Source organism: Panthera onca, chromosome E1 (assembly GCF_046562875.1).
Source record: "Panthera onca isolate mPanOnc1 chromosome E1, mPanOnc1 haplotype 2, whole genome shotgun sequence".
Lineage (NCBI taxonomy): Eukaryota > Metazoa > Chordata > Mammalia > Carnivora > Felidae > Panthera > Panthera onca.
Window position 1 is genome coordinate 27429760 of NC_138352.1, and position 27000 is coordinate 27456759.

The 27000-nt window shown below is 52.1% G+C and overlaps 1 protein-coding gene across 1 annotated transcript; it reads left to right on the plus strand.

Moving 5' to 3' along the window:
- Nucleotides 1-111: 111 nt before the first annotated feature.
- On the plus strand, nucleotides 112-26489 carry TOP3A (DNA topoisomerase III alpha). The gene is made up of 19 exons (XM_060647116.3): nucleotides 112-626; nucleotides 3413-3472; nucleotides 4870-4943; nucleotides 5757-5832; nucleotides 6981-7089; nucleotides 8107-8250; nucleotides 8404-8574; nucleotides 8850-8950; nucleotides 10575-10649; nucleotides 11939-12021; nucleotides 13075-13282; nucleotides 15087-15272; nucleotides 15464-15593; nucleotides 18304-18417; nucleotides 18519-18684; nucleotides 20107-20250; nucleotides 22764-22886; nucleotides 23896-24539; nucleotides 25899-26489. Exons 1-19 carry the CDS (start codon nucleotides 447-449, stop codon nucleotides 26075-26077), a joined length of 2967 nt encoding a protein of 988 aa, XP_060503099.3. The 5' UTR covers nucleotides 112-446; the 3' UTR covers nucleotides 26078-26489.
- Nucleotides 26490-27000: the final 511 nt, after the last annotated feature.

Sequence of the window (27000 nt, forward strand, 5' to 3'; positions counted from 1 at the left end):
TCCGCGTAGACTTCCGAGCGGGAGAGAAAAGGATTGTGAGCGAACGACAGGTTTGGGCGGAACTTTCCAGCGGCCTCTCCCAAGGAGAATCGATTTACCAACCACTGTCGGGAAAGAAAGGAAGTGGGGCGGAGGAGCGGAAACGTACAAGGGGCCCCAGCGCGGGGTCGTCTGGGAGTTGTAGTTCGCGGTCCCGTGGCGCTCGCACCGGGCGGATGTAGCCCGAGAAGGCGGGCGGAAGCCGGAGGCCTAGGGGCGGGATTCCCTGTCGAGGCCGTGGGTCCGAAGCCCCGCGGGCTTAGGGGTGGTGGCCGGGACGCGGCAGGTGGCGCTGGCTGCTTTCGGGGGCCCCAGTTCCCTTAGGGTGGACGTCAGGTGGGCGTCACCTCTGGCTTTTCCAGCATGCTTGGGCACCCGGCGGGCGGCAGCGGGCGCGGGGCCTAGGGATGATCTTCCCTGTCGCCCGCTGCGCTCTCCGCTGGCTGCAACGGCCGGGAGCCAGGACCTTGTCCCGCGCTGCCATGGAGGTGGCCTTGCGAGGCGTGCGGAAAATTCTCTGTGTGGCCGAGAAAAACGACGCGGCCAAGGGGATCGCCGACCTGCTGTCCAACGGTCGCGTGAGGCGGGTAAGGAGGCGTATTTCCGATCAGCTGTGCGGGTGAGGGAGCTGTCCCGATCACCCAGCGGGACAGCGCGGCGAGCGCTGGGAATACAGACGGAGGCCGCTTCTCCCACTTCTGGGTCATTGCAGTGGCTTCCTGTCTTCTTTTCGGACTGGTAGGCATTTAGAAGTGAAGATGCTTCACCCATGTGCTTGAAAACCTTGGCTCCTCCTTGCGCACAGCAGCGGTTCCCAAACTAGTCTGATAATCGGTACTAGCTGGGACACTGGCTATTCTGTGGGTTTGGGGTGAGACCAGGGAAGGCTGTGTCTTAACAGTATTCCCTGTGATTTGAAATTTTAAGTTATTGGGAACCCCTGTTCACAGCACTTTAATTTGGCGGTCAAGCCCTGTCCCAGCATTCCCAGCTAACCTGGCTCTCCCCATCAACGGCGCATCCCCTGGGTTCTGCGGCCCCACTGGCTTTACAGTCTGTAAACGCCTATTAAGAGGGCAGTACTACCTAGGCTATGGAATTAGAGGGAACCGCTGCCCTATTCCTACTAGTACAAAGTCACTCCCGAGAGACAGGCAAGTAAGGGATGAAAATTTGTTCTGGACACACTGGAGGTGCAAAGGAAGGGAAAGGTAAAAGAATTTGTAAAAGGTGGCATGGAGATGATAAGAACTGATCAGGAAAATCTGTCAAATAAAAGTGGATTGCGAAATGGTTTTCTGGAGGCAGAAAGCAGAAGTTCCCTGCTCTTTTCTTCTTTCAAGATCTCAAGGTCCTTAGACCTCCATTTCTAGCTCGTGGAGAGTGGGAGCAAGAGCTGAGGTTGTGTCTGTAGAGTTCAGACCTCTGGCCCCTCACAGGGAGAACTCTGATAGCTTTCTCCCTAACCTTTCACTATTCAAATTCTGGGCAGCCAAAATGACTTTATAAAACACAAGTGTGACTCCAGTAATCTCCCACTTAAAACCCACATTGCTTATCTCAATTGATGCAGAACAAACATTTGATAAAAATGTAATCCCCTTCGTGATCTTACAGAATAGAAATCCTAAAGGAGCCACAAAGAACCATTGGTGCTAATAAATATGTTCAGCCAAGTTATGGGATACAAGATCAATGTACACAAATCAGTAGCAATGAACAATCTGGAAAGAAAATTTAAAAAAAAAACAATTCCATTTACAATAGCATTCAAAAGTACACTGAAAACTGCGACCTTCTTTATCTGGGTAGTTTTTTTCATGGTTTTATTTTTATATTCAGAAAGATGCATCTTAAAGAATTCCGTAGATTTAGTGGCAGCAGTATGGGAGTTCCTACAGATTACTTAGAGAAGGGACTTTTTTTTTTTTTTTTAGAGTGGACAGCACTGCAAAAAAGATCACAAAAGCAGGGGCTCCTGGGTAACTCAGCTGATTGAGCATCTGACTCTTGATTTCTTTGGCTCAGGTCATGATCCCAGGGTCGTGGGATCAAGCCCCGCGTCAGGCTCCTGCGCTGAGCCTGGAGCTCGCTTGGGATTCTTTCTCTCTCCCTCTCTCTCTCTGCCCCTCTCCCCCGCTCACATGCTCTCTCTCTAAGATAAAAAGAGAAGGAGAGATCACAAAAGCTACATTCTTGATCTATCAACCGGGTGTTTTTTCTTTCCCCAGACTCCGAAACTGCTCTAAGTTTGGGGTATCCAGTTTCCCTGAGCACCTCACCCACACATGGGATCACACATAATTGTGTGGCAAGTTTGAAATGTCAGGAAAGACATTTCACATCCTCGAGGCTACCACTGGTAGAGGAGACTGCCTGGTGGAGCTCTGGTTGTGGGATCACACACATGTTATCGGACAAGTTATTTACCTGGAAAGGATCAGAACGGTGGTTTTAGACTGTTCCCAAGAGACACAAGGGACAATGGATGCGCCCCTCAGGAGTCACTTGGGACTGGACTGGGGAAACGTACCTGTAAAAGTACTTTTTTTTTTTTTTTTTTTAACGTTTATTTATTTTTGAGACAGAAAGAGACAGAGCATGAACGGGGGAGGGTCAGAGAGAGGGAGACACAGAATCTGAAACAGGCTCCAGGCTCTGAGCCGTCAGCACAGAGCCCGACGCGGGGCTCGAACCCACGGACCGTGAGATCATGACCTGAGCCGAAGTCGGCCGCCCGACCGACGGAGCCACCCAGGCGCCCCCCTGTAAAAGTACTTTTAATGCTGCTGTGGAGGACGGTGGGATCTATTCAGAGAGGGTCTGATTCATCCACGCTCGCAGCTAAAGAATTGCTTTATAGACTGGCTTCCAGTGCTGACTGGGGCTTGTAGGGTTACTGGATTTTAGAGCCAGAGGAGCACTTAGAGGTAACTTTATTCAAAAATAAATTGACGTTCAGAAAGGCGAGTGATTTGCCTGTGGTTTTACAGGCGCAGTTGTACAGCCAAAAAGTAGTAGAAGGATATGGGGAGGAGGGAGAAAGCGGGCAAGAGAATTCCATCCTAATCCTTTCTCTGCCTCTAATTTGTGACTTGACCTTGGACTCGTCCAGGCTCATCTATTCGTCGTTATATTAGCTGACCTCAGGGTTACCTTCTGGCATAAAAACTCCATGGACTGTCCCAAGCATGTGCTCGTAACTGTTTTGAGGAGCCTCTTGATAACTGGCCTTAGTAATTTAGCCTAGTTTTTATCTTTAGGAAATACTGTTATTTTTCAGTATGACCACTTATCGAGGTTCTGCTTGATCTTTAGGCCGAGGAGTCATTTGTTTTCAACGCAATTTATTTATTCTTGTTTTATGTTACAGAGGGAAGGATTGTCTAAATTCAACAAGATCTATGAATTTGATTATCATCTGTACGGCCAGGTAGGTGCTATCATATTTCTGTCCTGCAGCTGAAGTGTGCTGCTGTTAGATCCATGGGCCATTTTGGTATATGTTCCTCGAGTTTTTAGTTTTGGCTGTAAAAATAGAAGCTGTTAACTACAGGTTGCCGCTGAACTGCTTGTACCTTAAGAGTTATTTCAAGGGGCGCCCGGGTAGCTCAGTCGATTAAACGTCCAACTTCAGCTCAGGTCATGATCTTGTGGTTGGTGGGTTCATGCCCCATGTCGGCCTCTGTGCTGACACCTCAGAGCCTGGAGCCTGCTTTGATTCTGTGTCTCCCTCTCTGCCCCTCCCCAACCCACACTGTGTGTGTGTGTGTGTGTGTGTGTGTGTGTGTGTGTGTCTCGAAAATAAACATTAAAAAAAAAAGTTATTTGATCAAGAAGAACAAGCCTGGCCATCATAGAAGAAGTCACTATCTTTCAAGAATAATTGTTGAGACCTAAAGATCTCTGGTTACAAATGAGTATTTTGTAATTTATAAGGAAGTCTCTTTTTTTTTTAAATTTTTTCAACGTTTTTTATTTATTTTTGGGACAGAGAGAGACAGAGCATGAACGGGGGAGGGGCAGAGAGAGAGGGAGACACAGAATCGGAAACAGGCTCCAGGCTCCGAGCCATCAGCCCAGAGCCTGACGCGGGGCTCGAACTCACGGACCGCGAGATCGTGACCTGGCTGAAGTCGGACGCTTAACCGACTGCGCCACCCAGGCGCCCCAGGAAGTCTCTTTTTAATGAAATATGGTCCCTTCTCTTTATAACAAGAAAGAAACTAAAACACAGTAGTTTGAGGAAACTTTAAATCCTATAAAAGGCATCATGGTGCTAGAATTAGAACGGTCGTTAGTTTGGTATTCGGCTTCAAAGAGATGCATTTATGTTCATTTCTTCCCAACTAGGTTTTGTTTTGTTTTGTTTATAGACTTACTTTTTTTTAGAGCCATTTTAGGTTTTTGGAGCAAAATTGAGAGGGCGGTACAGAGATTTCCAATAGACCCCTGCCCCCACACATACACCCCCCCCCCACCATGATCAACATCAGATCACCAGAGCAATGCATTCTTTACCATCACAATTGTACCTACACTGACACATCATAATCACCCAAAGTCCCTAGTTTACATTAGGGTTCTCTCTTGGTGTTGTGCGTACCATGGGTTTGGACAAAAGTAGGACATGCATCCGTCATTACAGTATCATGCAGACTATTCCCACTGCCCTTAAAGTCCTCTGCACTCCATCTCTTCCTTCCTCTTCACCTCCCCCAACCCTCGGCAACCCCTTTTTTCTCTTTAACAGAAGTTCCTCCCTTTTATTTGAATGATGTGGCAAAATATAATTGCCGAAAGACTAACTCGAATTTTGTTATCCTTCAGAATGTTACCATGATAATGACTTCGGTTTCTGGACATTTGCTGGCTCATGATTTCCAGATGCAGTTCCGCAAATGGTCAGTACAATGCCTGGGGGAAGAACTTTCTGATTATTACAGTAAGTTGTGACATGCTGCCGGGATTTTGAGGCATGTTGATCTTACTATATAACTTCTAATACCCAGATGACTGTCTTTATCCATTTGGGCTGGTATAACAAAATGTCGTCAACCGTGGGGGGGGCTCATAAACAATAGAAATTGATTTTGCCTGGTTCTGGAGGCTGGAAGCAGGAGATCAGGGTACACGTAGACTGCTGACCTCTCACCACGTCCTCAGCTGATGGAAGGAGCGAGGGAGCTCTGTGCGTCTTCTTTTATCAGAGCATTAATCCCATTCATGAGGTACCACTCCCGTGACCTAATCGCCTCGCAGAGTCCCCACCTTCTAACACCATCACATTGGTATTAAGATTCCAGCATGTGAATTTTGAGGGGACAAACACCATGGAGACCACGGCAGTGACCTAAGGTTAACTGAACCATTGTGAATTTTTACCGTGTGTTGAGAACAAACAACCACTTTGAAGTGTTATTTTCCTTAGAATAGCCAGACCTATTTCATGTAGTCACTGTGTTACATTTATCCTATTGCAGACGTGCGTGAAAGGGCTCCAGAATTTCTTCTTAGCAGCTGCTGCTGTCACAGAAAGCAGAAAGTGCTCTGTGCAGAGGGTCATAGCCTTGCTTTTAATTCTCTGGCATTTTCACGTGGGACTTCTGTTGGGGATCCATCAGTGAGCTCACTGAGCAATTTTTTTCTTGTAAAAATGGAGGACTTTACATCCTGTGCTGAGGTTGGATGTTTTGTGTTTTCATCCTCTTTTCTAGGCACAGCTGCAATCCCCTTGTCCTCTTTGAAGCAGAAATTGAAAAGTACTGCCCAGAGAATTTTGTAGACATCAAGGTAGGATCTTTTGGAAGACATACAGCACTGGAGGAGTTGAACAGCTCCAGAGTGCAAAATAATTGAACAGTGACTTCTGTATTTTGAATGCATCAGAATTTAGAGATCGCATTTCCCACCAAACTTAGTGCCATGATTTTAAAAATGATTCCTACTCAGGGCACCTGGGTGGCTCAGTCGGTTAAGCGTCTGACTCTTGATTTCAGCTCAGGTCGTGATCTCATGGTTGGTGAGATCAAGCCCCAAGTCAGGTTCTGCACGGACAGCCTGCCTAGGATTCTCTTTCTCCCTCTCTCCCTCCGTTTCTCCCCCTCCCTGCCCCCTCAAAATAAATAAATAAACATTTAAAAATTCTTCCCACTCATCGTATAAATGAGGCCACTTACTTTTTATTTGTTTATTTTCAAAGAGTTTAGTTTTAAATAACGTCTCCACCAATGGAGAAGTCACAACCCCAAGATCAAGAGTCACAAGCTGTCCTAAAAATAAGCCTTTTTATTAGTAGTGGTTGTTTAAATAAATCCTAGGAATAACACTGTTAAATGATTAATTCTAAGTGATGAATCACTGAATTCTGTTCCCGAAACCCAATACGACGCTGTGTGTTAACTAATTAGAACCTAAGTAAAAAAAAAAACTTGACACGTTGAACAAGTTAAAAAACATTAATCCTAGCTTCCATCCCGAATTAGCATGGAGAGACAACAAAGTGTAAATGGTCACGTGACAGGCAAGTTATGAGTGCTCAGGGCACCTGTAGCAGTGGTCTGCTAGCTGGGAAACCTTCTTGGGGTGAAACTCAATTAGGGATCAGTTTCGTTTTTGACCAGGACGTGATCAGAACCACGAGAGTTACAAGTGTGTGTCAGAGCTGAGGTTTAGGCCTTGTCACACTAGGGCAGGTGCATTAAACCCTCCATCTTCTAGAAGCTCATTTTCGGGTCCGTGATTCTAAGCTGGAGGGTTGTGGTAGCAGCCTCCTCATCCTTACAGGTAGTAAGAGCAGTTTCCTCAGATCGCTCCCTCTCACCAAGGCGGCGCATTCCGATAACATCACTGATGTTCGGTTTGGTCACACGTCCTTAGCGTAGAGGTGTCACCTCATGGCGACTGCGCTCTCACCGCTCTTCCCTGGCTGGGAATTTCAGAAAACTCTGGAACGAGAGACCCGGCAGTGCCAGGCCCTGGTGATCTGGACCGACTGCGATAGAGAAGGGGAAAATATCGGGTTCGAGATTATCCACGTGTGCAGGGCTGGTAAGTGACGTGGCTTCCGGGTTTCCACACGCTGGGACCACAGAAGTAGATGGTTCCCCTGTGTGAGTGGGTCAAGGCTGAGTTCCTCCTTATAGACTCTCCCCGCTGGATCCGTCAGGCCTCACCAGCAGTGTGTCCAGAGCAAGTTACTGAACCCACGGGAGCCTCAGCCTTCTGGAAAGTCAGGCCAGTCTGACACAGTTCCTAGGGTGGCACGAGGACTAAAAGAGTTCCCGAGTGGCACAGACCCCACAGCCCAGGGCTTGTTTCGCGTCAGGTCCAAGTAGATTGCCAGCTGCTTGAGAGCAGGGACTTCTTATCATACCTTTTTTAAGTATAGATTGAATATTTGCAAGAGAACGCATATGCCGTATGGACAGTACAAAGAGTAATTCTAGAATGTTGTTCATCTGCTGTATTCTTTGTATGCTGCCTGAATATTAATAAATACTCACTGAGGTGAATTTAAATGCCTTCAACGGGGCTAATGATTGCAGGTAACTTAGCGGAAGTGATGCACAGGTCATTCTCAGGCTTCAGAGAGTGGACGGTTTCTATTTTCCCTGAGTGTTTCTGTGTTGAAAGCTGTAACGACTGCTGGGAATTTAAGTACGTTAACTTTCAGGGACAGTATGTATGTCCTATGTTATTTCCGTGCCAGGACATGAAATTCCCTTGTAGGACCTTCTAATTGACAACATTTTATTTTCCCTAAACGTCTAAGAGAATGAGTGAGATTAGAATCTTGAGAGGCTCATAAGGAGAATAGCTGAAATTCACTTAAATAGCTAAAATTCACACCACGGTTACTTCTGACAAAACTAAGCTTAGCGGTTATAGCAAAGTTTCCTTCTTAGGTGGCTAGCATACTGTTAATTTCACCTAATCAGAAAATTGGGTGCCTCACAACATCTCGAAATGGCTTATCTTTCATTCAAGGTGGTTTAAGAAAAACGAGCCCTTTATGATGGGAAGGCAGTGTGGTTTGACTTTGATCTTGGTGACTCTGTTCCACAGTGAAGCCCAGTCTGCCAGTGCTGAGAGCCCGTTTCTCTGAGATCACCCCCCGAGCCGTCCAGACGGCCTGTGAGAACCTGACCGAGCCCGATCCGAGAGTGAGCGATGCTGTGGACGTGAGGCAGGAGCTGGACCTGAGGATCGGTGAGCCACTGGCAAACTCCCCTGGGGGTCTGCGTGGCACATTGGGGGTTGGGTTATGAACCAAGAATGAGGCTTGTGTGTAGATACGCGCAGCTCGCTTTGATCTTACGGTCCACTGCTTTCTCCTTCCTTCCTTCCGTCCTCACTGCCTAGGAGCTGCCTTCACTAGGTTCCAGACCCTGAGGCTGCAGAGGATTTTTCCCGAGGTGTTAGCGGAGCAGCTGATCAGTTACGGCAGCTGCCAGTTCCCAACCCTGGGGTTCGTGGTAGAGAGGTTCAAAGCCATTCAGGCTTTTGTGCCAGAAGTCTTCCACAAAATTAAAGGTATGGCTGGGGGAGTTGTTTACGGTGTAGAACCTAAGGGCCTGGGAAGCACCAGGAGCAAAAATGGCACTAATTAAATGTGTGAGTTGTTTAGTCTTGCTGCCCTTCGTCCCACCCCATTACGATGCTCAGAATCCACTTGGTTTCCTGAATGGCCCATAATCCCAAAGCCATGTTTCCTATTCCTTTGGAATTTCAGTGCAATGTGCTTTCTTCTCTCTGTCCCATCATATGGCTTCTCTGAGTCATGGCCTTCCTGTTTGTCCCCGATACAGTAACTCATGACCACAAAGATGGTGTCGTAGAATTCAACTGGAAAAGGCATCGCCTCTTTAACCACACAGCTTGTCTTGTCCTCTATCAGCTGTGCATGGAGGTAAGAGATAGTTGGAATTTTAATGATCGAGGAAGACTGTTCTGGAAGTTCCCAGGCCACTCCTTCTGTGTTAGCAGAAGTGATCCTGCTCCCTTTTCCCACTGAACTGTAGCTTTCAGCTTGCATCTCAGGACCTCACTTTTAGGGAACCTGTAGGACGAACTCCGTGAAAATGGTACTAAACGATGTGAAACCACAGGAGCTGCAGACCTTTTAGATAAAGGCAGAAATTTTAAGAAATACATAGCTGAAATCTCTCCCTAAAGTAGAATGCTGTTAGCAGAGGTCACTCAGGATCCTCTAGACCTGTCTGGAACAGTAGACTCCTAGAGCTGAAAGGGGTTTGGACAGCATCTGGTCCAGCTCCCTCTTCCCCCGGTTAGATGAGATCTAGAAAGATGAAAGTCACAAACGAGCAAGTTAACTTCATCCAGGGGCAAATGCCAGGAAGGAAAAGTAGCGGGAAGGAACAGAGACCAGCCTGGGGGGGCAGGGAGGGGACCATTCTAGGCACGGTGGTCACGGAAGACCTCTCAGGGCCACATCTGAGTGAAGGCCAGAGTGATTAGCAGGAGACAGCCAGCCACAAGGGGGCCGGGGGGTGGGGGGGTAGAGAACACGTGTCAGTAGACAAGTAGAGAGAGCGGCCCATCAGAGGACCACAGGCCAGTCGGTGGCCGAGTTGCAACCCTCATACTGATCGTCCACCTTGTGGTGCTGCTGCTTTTCAGCCAGTGCCTGACTGCTGGCTTTAACCTGGAGGCTGCACACAGTGGTGCCTGAGAGAAACTCTGAGATCTCTACTTTGATGAGTCACATGTGCTCCCGGCTGTAGCGCCCCAGCAGGTTTATTAATTGATTTGGCGAAGGGGGACCGATGACCGGTGAGCACCGGCTGCGGTGCCAGACACGCTTTATGTTACACTATCCTGTTTAGTCCTGATAGCGCCCGTGAGGGTGGCGATCCTGTCCCCGCCTCACAGGTGAGGTGGGAGAGAGTGAAGTAATTTGTGCGCACTCTAGAGCCGGTAAGGGGCACAGCACAGCTAGCTTCTAGCGTACCTGACTCTCCAGCTCCTTCCGGAGACCACCCTGCGTCCAGGAGTCACTCTGTCCACGCCTCTGCCCTTTGACCCTAGAGGTCACGGAACTACCTGGCACATCTCTGACACTGCCCATTTACCCGTTCGAGAGAAGGAAACACCCCTGTTCGCTGGGGTGCCGTGAAGATGGTCTCCACATTGGGCTTTCCAGCTTGTGGTGTACGATTTCTCCTATTTCTAACTTGGTATCATCCTGCCGTTTTAAAATGTAACACCGTGCACGTGTAGGTAGGAAACAGTGCTTAGGAGATGCACAGGCTGTCGTGTTCCGCGGGCCCTGGAAGGCACCTTGGGGCTTGTGAAGTTGCCCCTCAAAGTCTCGGTTTGAGTGGGAAGGTGGTGAGGTCTCCACCACACCGCAGGCTTCGAGCCCACCTCGCTCGAGGTGCTGTCGTGGCTGGAGCAGGGGCCTCTGCTCGTGGTGAGTGTCCTCCAGAATGGTGAGCAAAGGCTACCGCAGGACAGCTAGAGAAGGTGCGCGAAGAGGTTAACGTGGCCTCTGCTTTTTTCTGGCTCCCTAGGATCCCAGGGCAACCGTGGTAGAGGTCAAGTCTAAGGCAAAGAGCAAGTGGAGGCCTCAAGCATTGGACACTGTGGTATGTTCCAGATGACTGCACCAGGCGCTCTGATTGCCTGGTGCTGGGACCAGGTTTCGACGGTGGCCGGTGGCACAAAGCATCACCCTTCACGAGGCCAAGCGGGAAAGCCCTTGGGGAGAACAGAAACCCCAAAACAGAGGCTGCTTAGTCTTTTCGTGCTTTTTTAAGTTAATAAATGCAACGTAGCTGCTTTGTGTGGGGTTTGGCAAACAGAAAGAGGAAGACACGTCCCCCGTCATCCTTACGTAATCTCTGATCCAATGTGAGCATCTCCTCTTCCTGTTTTTTCTCATACACGTGATTTTTACATTGTCGTGATTAGGATAGCTTGTCTTTTTCCGCCCGAGCATTTTTCTTTAACGTGTGCCTCATCTATGTAAACGTTTTTTTAAAATCTGTATTAAGAGCCTACCTTAGGACAGGGTTTCTCAACTTTTTAGACCCACGAAGAGCCACCCTGCTGGACACGAGTTGGAGTTAACTACCTTAGGAGTGCCCCTTCCCAGTCACCACCAGTCAGGACAATTCAGGGTACAGTTGCCGTCAGGATTCACCCTGGAGGTTGAACATACAGAACAAACAGGCTAAGAAACGCGTGGGGATTGGTGGGCAGTGTGGTCTTTACCTTGGGCGTGGCCCAGTGTGTATGTATGTGTGTGTGTGTGTGTGTGTGTGTGTGTGTGCGCGCGCACACACGCGCATGTGAGTGGTTTGTAGGAATGACAACGGGAGAGTTACAGACCGATTGCACAGGACAGGCATAAGTGTATTGGTCCTCACTGGTTAAATAGGCTTTGACATAGAGCCGCTGACATTGGTGGAATGTGACCAAGGGGAAGGACAACCGATTATCTCCCAGGAGTTTTTGAAGAATGGTATTCATCATCCAGAAGTTAGTAGGGCTCCAGTGGTTTTCCCAAAGTGTGGTTCCCAGACTGCCTGTATTAGAATCTGTGTATTGGCTTGCTGGTTTAAAAAAAAAAAAGCAGATTTCTGGCCTCTGTCCCAGCCCTCTTCTGTCAGAATCCCTAGTGCTCAGGGCCCAGGAATCTTTTCTCTTCCTAAGTGATTCTTGCTTGTGCCCATCAGAGCCTGAGAACCACTGGGTTGGAATCTTCTTCTGCCTGGCAGGCCCAGAAAGCTTTCTTTGCTACAGTCTTTCTCCCTCTGCATGACAGCAGCTGGAGTGACAGTGGCCAGACATTTGTGAACATGAGTTGTGTGGCTGTGTTGTGCCCTCTGACTCCCACACTGCACTCTAACTTGCCTATTGACACATTTAACAGGAGCTTGAGAAGCTGGCTTCTCGAAAGTTGAGAATAAATGCTAAAGAAACCATGAGGATTGCCGAAAAGCTCTACACTCAAGGGTAAATATTTGGGAATAGAATTTGGTGCATCTTTGTCAGGGTGAAGTATTTTATTTTGCTTCATTTTCTTTTAAAGATTTTATTTTTAAGTAATCTGTATACCCAACATGGGGCTCAAACTCACAATCTGAGATCAAGAGTTACATGCTCCACCCACTGAGCCAGGGTGAAAATATTTTAGAGCTTATGGGTAAATACAGACTGTCTAGATATCACCTGAGCTCTGAAGTAGAAGAATTTTGACATTGACTTTTCTGATAAGGAAAAGAGCCCGTTGAGTGAATTCACATCTCAGTGTTGACCTCTCAACAGTCCCCCCCGCCAGGGCCTTGGCAGGTGGCAGACCACACCTTTAGTAGTCGTTTGCCATCATAAATCATCGCGCTTCAGGGGTTGTGAACATCCCAGCACCATCCAGTGACAGTGTGGTCCATGCTGTGGACCGCTGTGGCAGCCACTCGCCACAGGTGACTATCAGGCACTTGAGATTTGGCTCGTGCGAATTAGGACGTGCTGGAAGTGTAAAATATGCTCTGGGTTTCGAAGACTTGTATGAAACAAAAGGATGTAAGTGATCTCGTTAATACCGTTTAAGTGGCTAGTAAAAAATGGTAAATTACATGTAGGGTCCACATGAGGGTTTGTTAGGCAGCATTACGCTTTCTATACCTGAAAAAAATTCGTAGGAGCACACTCTGTTGCTGCTCTCAAGGCCATGGCGGGTCACTGGCAGACCATTTGTAGATCGGGCCAGGGCTGTGTCCCAGCCACACGACGGCTGGCAGCCTGAGCCTACTGTCCCCGCCTGTGCTTCCCCTATCATTTATCTTGTGGCTTCTTGGGGCATCTCAGCAAGAGAGCCTGCTGTCTCTCACCCCATCAGGGGGTCCCATCCGAGAACTTTTGTCAACGTAGGTAAGCTAGGTTGCCTTCAGTTGCGTTGGCTAGCTCAGATGGGACATTGCAGGTGCCACCAGGTGCTTTCAATCGAATTCAGTTGTTTCTAGAGCAATTCTAGCAATTTCTTTTTCTATTCGTTTGCCTTTGTTTTAGGTACATCAGCTATCCTCGAACTGAGACAAACATCTTCCCCAAAGACTTAAACCTGACGGTGCTCGTAGAGCAACAGACCCCGGATCCACGTTGGGGGGCCTTTGCCCAGAGCATTCTAGAACGGGGCGGCCCTACTCCACGCAATGGGAACAAGTCTGACCAAGCTCACCCTCCCATCCACCCCACCAAATACACTAGCAGCTTGCAGGTTGGTTTCCCTAACTACTGCCTCCTAGAACCCAGGGGGAGGTGAAGGGTTAGCGGCACTTGAATTTACTCTGTGGGCTCTTACTTGAGGAACTGAGTGATTTTGAAATATCTCTCCATTTTAGCAAAGAAATGTCAGTGTCCGAATTCTGCTGCTTCAGTGTTCTGCTTGGTGTCCGTGAATCCCCGCCCCCAGAGCAGGCTCCGCTGTCCAGCCCACTTCCCGCTCTGTCAGACCCCCTGCAGCTTTGCCGAGCCCCCCACACGTGGACCAGGAGGTTCGCCTGCCCTGTGCCCTTGCACAACCCCCACGGAGCCTCCCACAGAATCGCTTGGCCTTCTTGGCCCCTCGTTAACTGGAGGAATCCGGCCCCCATCCTCCTCAGACTCGATGGGTTTCCATTGCCATCCTGACACTTGGACGCTGTGACACCGGCCTCTTGTCTTTGGTCCAGTGGTGGCTGCAGGGCTCTGCCGTGTGTCTTGCCTATTGTCCTTCCTCAGCTGGAGAATGAGCTCCAGGAGGGCCCTGAGGGCCAAGCTGGTTAGGCTTGTTTGACAGATGCAGGCTCGTTGCAGAGCTGAACCACATTTGGTCCTTGTTTCCTTTTTTTATTAACACGCATTGTTCTCTGGCCCTAAATGCAATACAGGTCCATTTTAGTTTAGAAAATTCAAAAGAATATGAGGAAGAAAAAAATTTAACCATTTTCTCATATGCCAACTTTTTTTTAATAGATGTTTGTTCATTTTTAAGAGAGAGTGTCAGAGCGAGGGAGGGGCAGAGAGAGGGGAAACAGAGGATCTGAAGCGGGCTCTGTGCTGACAGCAGAGAGCCCAGTGGGGGGCTCGAACTCAAACTGTGAGATCATGACCTGAGCTGAAGTCAGACGCTCAATCAACTAAGCCACCCAGGTGCTCCTGAAATATTTTAAAGTATGATATTTAATGATTGCATAGATGTACCATAATTTCTTTTGCCAAATCTATTTTTTTGTTGTTTATTTTTTTTTTGTTTTTGAGAGAGAGAGAGAGGGCACACGTGCACAAGCGGGAGAGAGGCACAGAGAAAGAGAATCTGAAGCAGGTTTCAGGTTTCAAGCTGTTAGCGCAGAGCCCGACATGGGGCTTGAACCCACGAACCGCAAGGTCATGACCGGAGCCAAAGTCGGATTGCCAGCCAACTGAGCCACCCTGCTCATCTGCAGGGTGCAAAATCACCCCTGCAGAAAGCACCCCTGCAAAACCTGTTTTTTAAGATTGCTTTCAACTTTCTGAGACATAATAACCATTGACTTTTGTGTAAATATCTGTGTGGACCTTTCGTTTCCTTTGGATCCATTCTTAGAATTATTGGCTATGAGTACGAGCATCTTACGGGCTTTGACAGATTGAGCCTCGCTCAGTCCTTGATTACTTCACTGGTAGAAAGTCCCATGAACCTTGTGAACGTGATGGTGTAGGGCTGCTGGCTGTAACTTTACTGTGTCTTGTATACAAGGGATCCCTTATTAGTTTATTATGTTTTTACCTTGTCTCCTCCCTTGGTGGGGTTTATGTCAAAAGAAGCACCTCTCAGTCTGGAAGGTAGGATGCCTTCCTTGCTTATCCTCACCTGATTAGGGTTGTGTCTAAGTCCACAGGCGCTCCGTGCTGCTGCGGGGGCTACGGGAGCCACGTGCCCTGTTTCATGTGGAACTTTGGGCCGGAAGGCGGCCTCGGCCACGTCAGACTACTGGTGGTGCTGCAATCCTTGAGAGGCTATCTTCTGGAGGGAGTTTCAGACCCTTTCTCTTTCTTCCTAGGGAGATGAGCAGCGACTGTATGAGTTCATCGTTCGTCATTTCCTGGCTTGCTGCTCCCAGGATGCTCAGGGGCAGGAGACCACTGTGGAGATCGACATCGCTCAGGAACGCTTCGTGGCCCACGGCCTCATGATTCTGGCCCGAAACTACCTGGATGTGTACCCATATGACCGCTGGAGTGACAAGGTACTAAAGCACAGGCCCGGCCGGAGGCCAGAGGCCACGTCTCACACCGTGGGCCTCGGGGAAAGGGGAAGACAGCCGTGTTCCCGACCCCAGTGCCGTCTGATGGAGCGGGGCCACGTTCTTTGAAATGGAAGTTGTCTTTTGCCTAAGTGCCACGCGGAACGATCTGACGCTTCTGCTGCTCTCCATAGACCCTCCCCGTCTACGAGAGAGGCTCCCGCTTTCAGCCCAGCACTGTGGAGATGGTGGACGGAGAGACCAGTCCCCCCCAGCTGCTCACCGAAGCCGACCTCATCGCCCTCATGGAAAAGCACGGCATTGGTCAGTAGCGGCTCCAGCGCCCTCCGTACGGGCCAGGCACCGTGTCTCTTCTGGTCTTTGCCACGGCTCTAACGTGGCCATTGTATTCTTCACCCCCTTTGTAGTGAAGTGAGGCTTAGAGAGGTTAAGAACCTTGGTCTGAGTAAGTCCGCACATGGTGCTGTCAACCACTGCTTTACAGCAGCCGAATGAGGACATCGATGTGTCCCAGGACTCGGGGGCGGTGCGCTGGGAGCACCCTGGCCAGGTCCTGTCCGTGGACTCAGGATATTTGGCCCACACAGGGATTCGCTTCTATTTTGAATAAGTTACCAACATTTAAGGCCTGAGAGATTCCACATAAAAAATCCGTGTCTTCATCTTGCGAGGCGTCGGGTCTGGCAGCCCGCCCCTTCGCGCCCAGAAATGGAATTGGAGTTGAATTGGAGTGGTGGCTGTCCCTTCCCCATCGCTCACACTTGGCTCTGCTCTCTGCTCGTTACCTGCCAGGCCCCTGCGGAGTCTGAGTTTGCTGCCCTGCGGCTAGCCACACGCGGCCGTACCCTTGGTGTTCCTTAAAGCATTCCTCGTAACAGTATGGGAACTGGAAATTAGGTTAAAAGGAAACTGGGCCAGAACTGGCTTTCCCGGGAAGCCCCGTGGCCCAAGGTTTACAGGTGGGTCCCTCGGGACAGATCTGCCACCCCTCGTCAGTTTTCGTCACGGCTCTGTGGATGGTCTCCGGCAAACCTAGTTCAGAGGGGCAGCGGCACGATGGAGAGGGAAGTGGATGGAGGGGAAGTGGGAGTTCCCTGGGCGTATTCCTGGGGCACAGCTGCCCGCCCTGGGGCACAGCCGCCTCACTACACAGTGGGTTTTGTAGTCCTGGGACTTAGGAAGGAGTGCCCTCCTGGAGTCCTCTGGCCATTGCTATACTGTCCGCAAAGTTGCAGGGTTCGCTAAAATTAAAGTTAGTTCACCCATCAGGATTCACTCATTAAAAATCTGGGGCTTCCACAGCTAGACGTTGGTCTAGGCCCCGGAGACACAGACAGGAATCAAGCCTGGTCATTCCATTCCCCCAAGGGCTCATCTAGCCGGAGAAAGAAATCAAAGCAACACTTAAGTCCAGCCCGATGGGCTCTGGCAGGGAGCGGGCAGGGGCCTCAAACCTCATAGGAAGGATTCCTGGCGAGTGAAGGCAAGCCAGGCACCGGCCGAGTCTGCAGGAGGACGGAGGCACAGGGAAGCACGTGGCACTGTGGCTGGGGGTGTGCGTGGAAGGTGAGGCTGGGAAAATGACTTGAGCCTGACTGCGGGGCCAGCGTTGCCTGCCTAACGAGCTCGGGTGTTGGCCTGTGGCTAGCAGAGCGCAGTTTAAGATTTCTGAGGAAAAGAGCAAAGACTTATTTTTTTATTTTTATTTCTTTTGAGAGAGAGTGAAGGAGGGGCAGAGAGAGAGAGGGAGGGAGAGAATCTCAAGCAGGCTCCACACTGTCAGTAGGGAGCCTGATGCGGGGCTCGATCTCACAAACTGAGATCACAACCTGAGCCGAAACCAAAAGTCGGCCACCCAGGCGCTCAAGAGAGCTACGTTTTTTAATATGTTACCAGCTTTTTAAAAAAAAAAAAAAAAAAAAAAAAAAAACCTAAAAATGTTACCAGCTTTATTGAGATATAATTCACATACCCCACGCTTGACTGATGTAAGACGTACAAATCAGCGTCCGGTATATTCACAAAAGCATGCAACCCTCCCCACAATTAAACTTAGAACGTTTTCATTGTCTCAGAAAGAAACCCCGTGCCCATTAGCAGTCACACCCCATCCTCCCTTCTCTCCAGTCCCTCCAGTCCCTCCAGTCCTGGGCAACCACTCCTCTTTCTGACTAGAACGATACGGCGTGTGGCCTTCTGTGACCGGCTTCTCCCACTTAGCGTGTTCTCAGGGGTCACCCACACTGTGGCGGGAATCAGCACTTCTTTCCCTCTTGGCTGGTGCTGTCCCGTTGTGCAGGTACACCCCGGTTTGTTTATCCATTCCTCAGTCGATGGACTTTTGGGTCCTTCCCGTTTGTCCCGGTGCACATTTGTGTCCAGGTTTGTGTGTGGACAGTTTTCGGTTCTCTAGGGTGGATAACCTAGCAGTAGAATTTCTGGGTCCTATGGTAACTCTGTGTTTACCTCTTGAGGAAGTTCTGGACTGTTTGCCGTGGCGGCTGCACCGTTTTACGCTCTGGGAGCAACGCTCGAGGCTTGAGGTTTCTCCGTGCCCTCGCCAACATTTGTGGTTATCGGTGCTTTTTGGTTATACCCATTCAAGTGGGCGTGAAGTGGTACCTCTGTGGTTTTGATTTGCATTTCTCTGATGCCAGAGCTACATTTGCAGAGAACCCTTTGGCCACAGCATAAAGAAGGGGTGGGTGGAGGAAGCAGCCAGAAAGGAGGAGACCGAGCACATTGCCCTGATGCGGATGACATGACGTGGGCTCCAGCCGTGGCTCTGCCACATGGAGCAGAGGACAAAGACGCAGGAGTTGTGAAGCTGACACTGACAGCTTAAGTGAGGAAGTGGATGCGAGGGAGAAGTGTGGTTTCTGCGTGGGCCGGAGGCGAAGGGAGATGTCTTACCGAGAATAAGAAGTCCAGGCAGAGGAAGGTGCCCGCAGGACCCGGGGGCGGGGGGGGGAAACGGTCTGCATCACCCCGAGTAACCAGGACTGGCTTTCAGGTACTGATGCCACTCATGCGGAGCACATCGAGACCATCAAAGCCCGGATGTACGTCGGGCTCACCCCGGACAAGCGGTTTCTGCCCGGGCATCTAGGCATGGGGCTTGTGGAAGGTAAGGAGGAGGAGCTCGCGGGGGTATTGGCGGAGCCGCGTAACTAAAGTCCCCGAAGGTGTCGCCCGGGGCCACGTAGAACACCGCTCTTGCCCCTGCAGGCTATGACTCCATGGGCTATGAGATGTCCAAGCCCAACCTCCGGGCTGAGCTGGAAGCTGATCTGAAGCTGATCTGTGAGGGGAAGAAGGACAAGTTGGTGGTTCTGAGGCAGCAAGTCCAGAAATACAAACAGGTTTTCGTTGAAGCAGTGGCCAAAGCAAAGAAGTGAGTCTGGGTCCGACTTGTGTGCGCACGCGGTCATTTGGCTCTGCCTCCTGGGCCGTAACCTCTCCCTGGGCAGCGGGAGCGGGTGGGGGTGATTCGGCAGAAACCGGGCGGCGCGCCTCCTTGCGCCTCGTGAAGTGTGCGCCGCGGGTGGTTAGATGTCCTCGGGCCAGTTCGTCACAGCCGGCGGTGTGCCTGGCAGGGCCGTCCCCATGCAGCTCCTTCCCCTTCGGGCTTTCCTCCCGAGGGTTCCCCTTCCCCTAGAGCTTCGCCAGCATACAAACGGTAATCGGAAAGACCTGGTCCCGTCGTGCCAGGCTGTTGGCGCCAGATAGAGACGCCATTCTCTTGATTTTAATTGTCCTGAGTTAACAGCAGCACAGCCGTGGGGCAGGAAACCTAGTGCTGGTGTAGGACACGTTTGCTCTGTGGAGTATTTCTTGGAGGTGGCCACGCAGCAAGCGGCACGTGTGCATGTTGTTAGACGCAAACCTGTTTTCTACCCCGTGCCAGTTTGGCAAAGAAGCGGATGAGCCAGGGCACCCGGCGGGCTCTGTCGGTAGACCATGTGACTCTTGATCTCAGGGTTGAGTTCGAGCCCCGTGTTAGGTGTAGAGATTACTTAAAAATAAAATCTTAAAAAAAGAGAAATGGATGAGCTAGTTTACTTATTTATTTTATTTATTTATTTTTTTTAACATTTATTTATTTTTGAGACAGAGAGAGACAGCATGAACAGGGGAGGGTCAGAGAGAGGGAGACACAGAATCTGAAACACGCTCCAGGCTCTGAGCTGTCAGCACAGAGCCCGACGCGGGGCTCGAACTCACAGCCCTCACGGACAGCGAGATCATGACCTGAGCTGAAGTCGGCCGCTTAACCAACTGAGCCACCCAGGCGCCCCTAGTTTATTTATTTTTAATGTTTATTCTTGACAGAGAGAGAGAGAGAGACAGGGCATGCGTGGGGGAGGGGCAGAGAGAGAGGGAGACACAGAATCGGAAGCAGGCTCCGGGCTCCGAGCTGTCAGCACAGAGCCCGACGCGGGGCTCGAACTCAAGGACCGCGAGATGATGACCTGAGCTGAAGTCAGACGCTCAACCAACTCAGCCACCCAGGGGCCCCAGGATGAGCTAATTTAAATGTAAATCCAGACAGACAGACACTTCTGGAGTGCATGCTAGGACCCTGTGCAGTTTTGTTTGGTGCGGGGCTGGTGACAAGGCAAAAGTACCTGCCTGTAGCTGGATCACTCCCGGGAGCTGCCAGGAGCCAGAGAGGAGCCAGGGCCGCTTGGCCAACACAGCTCCGTCTGCCTCCGTTCTCCGCATCAGGCCTGCGGCGAGCAGCCCGCCAGTTCCCCTGGTCACACTCATGCTGTGCGCACGTAAGAATATCGTAAATGTTTTGCTCTTTCTTCAGATTGGACGAGGCCTTATCCCAGTACTTTGGGGAAGGGGCAGAGGTGGCCCAGCAAGAAGCCATCTACCCAGCCATGCCAGAGCCCATCAAGAAGTGCCCGCAGTGCAACAAGGACATGGTCCTCAAGACCAAGAAGAGTGGCGGGTCAGTGCCAGACTTGTCCCCGCCGGTGCTCACCCAGCACTTGCTGGGTTGGCCATACAGCCCCCTGCAGGGCCCTGTCGTTTCACTTCTGTGTCTGTCTTTGTTTGTTTGTGTATTTATTTATTTATTTATTTATTTATTAATGTTTATTTTAGAGAGAGAGGGACCGAGTACTAGTGAGGGAGGGGCAGAGAGAGAGGGAGGCACAGAATCCGAAGCAGGCTCCAGGCTCTGAGCTGTCAGCACAGAGCCCGACACGGGGCTCGAACCCACAGGCCGCGAGATCATGACCCAAGCCAGAAGTCGGCCGCTTAACCGACTGAGGCACCCAGGCACCCCTCTGTGTCATTATTTAAAGGCAGGCGTGCTGCTGCCGGCCCCTGCACTAGGTATTGGAGGTAGAAGGCTAGCTGACAGGGACCCGGCCTTGGAGTCGTGACATGACCTGGGATCCAGAGGAGGTGGGGGATGACGGCAGATTTGCGTCCCTTGTGGATCAGACGCCGCCCACTCACCGTGTGGAGGACGGTGGAGAAGCATGAGCTGAGGACCCCGTTGGGTCTGAGTTCAAATCTCACTTCTGCCACACACAAGTGTTGTGCCCCAGAGCAGGTTACTTAACTACTAAGCGCCAATTTTCCATAAACCTGGGGCGGTGGGGTCTACTCTGGGAAGGGTGAGGGTTTGGCGTCATGGGTCAGAAGTCTAGTAGCGCAGGGCCTGACGTGTTAGAGATACTCAGCGGCACTGCTTTTCTTCTTCCGGTTTTGGCGCTGATTTGGACCTGGACGTGCCACATCCCTTCTCACTCTTAGTGCAGCAGTGGGTAGGCAGTTTGTCGCGAGGCTCCCCAAGCCGGCCCCGGGCCGCTGGCAGGTGTTCACAGCAGGAGTGGGGAATAGAGACGGTGGCCGTCATTTATCACGTGCCATCCCTATGGGGGGCACGATGCACGGTCCTCGACGTACATTCTGGACTCCGTAACCACACAGCAGGGTGGTGTTTTTACCTCAGTTTCGTACGGAGTGGAGGCTGAGGCTTCGTGGGCTGAAGCGACTTGTCTACAGCAGGCAGCCCTGGGGAGCGGGAAAGGCAGAATTTGATCCCAGGTCTTCGCGGCCCTTCATTCCTTCGCCCCCTTTGGGCTGCAGCCGTGTGCCTCCTCTGTGCTGCCTCGGGAGCGGGTGGCATCCCCGACTACTGACCCGTCACTGGCCTAGGCGAAGAGAAGGCCAGGCCGGCTCTCAGAAACCAGAGGCTAACGGGCCCAACTTGGCAGTGGGCAGCAGGTGCACGCATACGAGCCGGTGCTGGTATAGGCTTCGCCCAGTGCGGACTGCCACATGCGAGGGCTTATTAAGTGCTGTGCTGTGAACCCTGAAGTTCTCCGAGTGCTTGAGTCACGGGGGGGGGGGGGGGGGGGGGGGGGCGGGGGGGGTCTGGGGATTGTCTTGTGGAATTTACCGCTCCAGGGCTTATCTGACAGTTGCCGTTTCTCAGTGGATTAGCTGTTTGAATAATTGGGGTTTGGGGTTTGGTTAGTTTTCCCCTGGTCTGGTCGTACCCAGGCATGCTCAAAGGACATCGTAAACTGTGTGCACGTTGGCTAGTCCAGCCCTAAAGTTTCGTGGCTGGAAGCTGTAAGGAATTGTTGGCCAAGGGGCACCTGGCTGGCTCAGTCGGACGAGCACACAACTCTTGATCTCCGGGTCGCGAGTTTGAACCTGACGCTGGGTGTCGAGATTACTTAAATAGATAAAAACCTCAGAATGATGTGGTGCAGGTGTCCAGAGTAAAAGCTCTTCCATCAGACAGATAGGGTTCTATTCCCATCTCTCTTACTCACCGCATGTGCATCCTTGGGCAGGTTTCCAGACTGTTCCCCACCTCAGTTTGCCCCACTGTAAACTGAGCGTGTCAACGGTTTCCATCAGAATTGTCGTGTGGACAAGTTGGGGAAGGTCTGAGAGCACACAGCCCGGAACCTGAGCAGCACCTGAGCAGAACCCTCAGGTTGTGGCCTTGCTATGGCCCGGGTTGGTCAGTGGGTTGTTTTTTGGTTTTATTTATTTGTTTTGAGAGAGAGAGCGCGGGCATGCGTGCAAGAGCATGGGGGAGGGGGAGAGAGAATCCCAAGCAGGCTGTGTACTGACAGTGCAGAGCTCAACTCGGGGCTCGACCCCCCGAACTGTGAGATCAAGACCTGAGCTGAAACCAAGTCGGAAGCTTAACTGACGGAGCTCCCCAGGCACCCTGGTTTGGTGCTTCTAAAGAAAGCAGAGTCAGCAATACGTATTTCTTTTTTTCAGGAAGATGGGAGATAAATGCAGGCTAGTTTTTCTCATTTAGTACCAGCGACTGTGTATCCATTTACGTGTCCTTCAGGAAAATCAAGATCTCCCTTAATCGACTGAGGAAAAGTCTCCCTGCCAGATGGGCGACAGTCTAGGAATGTTTATTTCCTGCATGCAGTCTGGTGGCTCCTGCCTGACCCTGCTCCCTCTGCCCTCCAGGTTCTACCTCAGCTGCACCGGTTTCCCAGAATGCCGATCGGCCATGTGGTTCCCTGACTCTGTGCTGGAGGCCAGCAGGGATGGGACTGTGTGTCCGGTTTGTCAGCCGCACCCTGTTCACAGGTGAGCTGGCCCCTGAGTCGGCTGCAGGAAGAGCACAGGGGGGAGGGAATCTCCCGCGACTTTCATTCCTAGACCGCTGCGTGGCCGGGGGCGAATCGGTGCTCTCAGCAGCAGCTGGGTTGGCAGTCCTAAATCGGTCTGTGTCCCTTCCCTTTCCAGCTAGATTGCTGCCAAGTAGGGCATGGGGAAGAGAATATTCGTGTGTCGGCCGTGGCTTCCAGGCTCCTCCCAAAGGCCCAGAGCCCTCGTGTAGAACCGGTCCTCAGACCTTTTGGCCATAGGACCCCTTACACTGGTAAAAATCGTTGAGGAGCCCAAAGAGCTTTCGTTGTGGGTTAAGCTCATCAATAAGCTTACCAATTTAGATTAACTTATCTAATTAATTAACTTATCTAATTAACTTAGGTTAAGCTTATCGGTAAGCTTATCAATTTAGATTAACCATCTAAGTTAAAGTGGAGGCATTTAAAGACACATGTATTAATTTTACAATGCATACACTGCATACTGACATAAATGGCATGTTTTTACTTATTTCCAAAGCAGACCAAACAAAACAATGCATTGTTTTCCATTTCTCTAAGTCTAATGTCTGGCTTTAGATAGGACTCGGGCCTCTGCTCCCAGGCAGTGTGCTGGGCCCGTGGCATGGGCTGTGGCCTTTGGCAGAGTCACATGCCTACAGCAGGGAAGAATGACCGCTGTAACTTCCCAGCCTTGTAACAAAATACCTTGAAAGGGCCCGGGAGCCTCCAGGAGCCTGAGAGCTGCTGGTGTTACAGGAAGTGAACCTTTCAGAGACTTCTGTATTTTGGCGGTTAATTGGGATCTTAGATTTCCCCTGCCTCCCCCCCTGCCCTCGTGACAGCTGGACGGGCTAGCGGTTGGCAGGTGGCTGGCGTGAGCTCCTGGGGCCCCGAGGGGAGGCCCAGGGTGGGCGCAGCCCTTTTCGGACCAGAAGACTTATAGCTGGTGGTTCATGCTTTCACTCACCTTCTGGCCTCACTAGGTTGAAGTTCAAGTTTAAACGTGGCAGCCTTCCCCCGACCATGCCTCTGGAGTTTGTGGGCTGCGTCGGAGGATGTGATGAGACCCTGATGGAGCTTCTGGACCTAAGACTCTCACGGGGCGCCCCCAGAGCCAGCCAGCCAGCCAGCCAGCCCTCTAACCACCTGCAGGCTAGCCAGTCCCTGAACAGAATCGACAGCGCCCCTCGGGCCCTGCCACCACCCGCTGCCACTGGTGAAAGTGACTCTGTGACCTGCAACTGTGGCCAGGAAGCCGTGCTGCTCACTGTCCGGAAAGAGGGTCCCAACCAGGGCCGGCAATTTTATAAGTGCAACGGTGGCGGCTGCAACTTCTTCCTGTGGGCCGACAGCAGCCCCCCGGATGCAGGGGGGCCCCCCCCCTCGGCACCAAGACCCTCAGGTGGCTCGGCAGGACGCCCGCCTGGCCCGGGGCATCGCCGGGGTGGGTTTGGCAGACCCGGCGATGACAGCGGAGGGGGCACGTCGTGCCTGTGCAGCCAGCCCACCGTCACCCGGACGGTGCAGAAGGACGGGCCCAACAAGGGGCGCCAGTTCCACACATGCGCCAAGCCAAGAGAGCAGCAGTGCGGCTTCTTCCAGTGGGCGGACGAGAACGTGGCCCCAGGTGAGACGGGACGTGTAGCCCGGCCGGGGCTCTGCTGCAGTTCGCATGGCGTCCACCTCCTAGAGCAAGGGCGGCCCCTGAAGGGAGGGAGGGGCAGTGGTGGGGCAGGTGCGCGGGGTCTTCATGCCAAATTCAAGGCCGGCTGCAGCCCACAGAGCTGCCCACTGCGCACCCGGCACTACGCTAGACACGCTATCTGTGCGTCTTCCGCCCCCGTCAGCTCAGCACGTGCTCACACTTGTACAAACGGGGCAGCTGAGTCCCAGCGAACCGCCTCCGCTGGGGGTCGCACCGCAGCACAGCCCGAGGTCAGCCGGACCGCTCGGCTCTGCGCTCCTCTAGCCTCGGTAGGCTCACAAGGTCCTTGTCTTCAGCTGCGGAGCCTGGCCCTGGGGATGTCTAGGAACCTGCCCAGAGTTACATGGTTTGGGCCCGGTAACTGGGTCTGGTGAGAACCACCACCCAGACGTTGGAGCAAGGCAGATCACGCGCCCGGAGGCACTTGGAAGCGGTCCCGCCCACCCCAGTGCGCGGCAGAAGCTTAGTTGGTACCTGAGAATAGCCGAAAGGCCTGTTGTTGGACAGAGCTGGTCCCAAAGCCTAGCTATAGGACCTTGAACGAAGGGCCCGGCCTCACCGCCTCAGTTTCCTCGGTGAGCTGGGCACTTGCCTACCTTCCTTAGGGTTCCTGTCTCAGAAGAGTTTAGTTAAGTCTCAGACGGTGATTCTAACACACGTTGCCAGCTCTGCTTGTACAGGAAGAACCTAGAAGGCTGGGGAAGGTGCAGGGGTGGCTACCAGTGCCCGAGGAGGCTGGAGGCAGCCACTGCCACGACAGACTCGGTTTGCAGTGTGTGAGAGGTGGTCCAGGAAGTGGTGTCTGACGTCCAGGCCAGCTGACCAGTTGTCCCGGGTGACACAGGGTGGTCCAAACTAAGAGGCCCATTTGAGGGCTGGAGGAATCCAGAACTCCCGTTTCCTGGCACGGACGGTGGGGAGCAGGTTGTTGGTCATAGGCCTGCTGGGTTTCGCTGCTTCTCCAAGTGACCTCAGGCCAGTTGGCAGGATGTTGCTTCTGTAAAGAAGGCCTGTGTGAAGTGACAATAGTGCCCTCCTTATCAGGATAGTGATGGTGGGCCAAGGCCTTCAAGGACACAGGGTCCTTTAGGGAGTGGTGTCGGGGCAACGGAAGGGGGGGGACACACCGTGTGTGGCGAGGAGGGAAGGGAGCCTGGCCTGTGGGCGGACGCGACCATACAAAGGCCGGAGGGACGCCCCCCGCCCAATGCTGGGACCTGTATTTCTGGCCACTTCTGTGTGTCTGTTCCAAAGTCAGCCTTCCCCTGACTCTTCCCACAGGGAGTCTCGGAGTCCAGACCTGGCCAAGAGACAGGGGCAGAATCCAGGGGCCAGAGGCCAGAAGCAAAAGAGCCCGGGCCACTTCCTCAGACACGGGCTCCACGGCCAAGAAGCCCCGGAAATGCAGCGTTTGCCACCAGCCTGGACACACCCGTCCCTTCTGTCCTCAGAACACATGAGGCAGGGGAGGGGAGAGGGGGCCACGTCCTCACACCTGCCCCTTCCGTCTCAGGAATAAGCTGTTTTCACCGGGACCAGGCTGCCCTTCGCTGCCCTGGAGGCTTTGCGGAAAGTGGCGGCTTTTGGAGTCTCGCCGCCTGTCGTGCTCGGGAGTCCGGATCCGGACCGCTCTCTCGAGAAGTCCCGTCTCTGGTGGACAGTGGCTCCCCGCCTGGGCTTCTTGCTGCTGGCGCCACAAAGCATTTACCAGCGGGGTTGGTGCGTCCCGTGCTATGGCTCCAGGCAGCCTGGAAGGGGCTTCGCCCACAGACATTCTGAGAAGGGGATGGGAGTGGCTCTTGTTCTAGAATTGTGTCCGTAGAAGCGGCTCCCACAGCTCGTGTGCCTTAATAAAGAATTCCGTCCCTCTCTTCTGGTGGGTGTGGTGCAGTGTCCGGTGAACAGTGGCAGAAACGACAGACACAGACGCCAGCCAGTGCTCGGGGGGACCTCTCGCCTGTCTCTGGGCCCCTGCGCCTCTCTTCCCGGCCCCTGCCCGTCCTCCCTGTCCACACAGCAGGCAGCGAACCCAAGCGCTCCCAGCCCCACAAACGGCCTGCCCCGCAGAGCAGAGACACGATACGAGATTCCGGATGCTTCCACGCTTCGCGGAGGTGGCCGTGTCCCCGGTCTGTCTTTACAAAACCCTCTGAATGATACATAACCGTGTGGTTTGTTTCACTGGTTAGAAGATAAGCAGAAACGGGGTGTGAGTTGCCCAGAGTTGCAATGCTAGTAGGTGACGAAGTGAACTCCCCTTGGGTTTTGGACTCCTGGCCCTGTACCGTTCGGTTTGACTGACAACTCCGTTCCCTGCCTGGATGGCAGCGGGCAGCGTTTTTGTAAGAGCAGAGGGTGGCCCAGAGTTGCTCGTGGAGCCTCC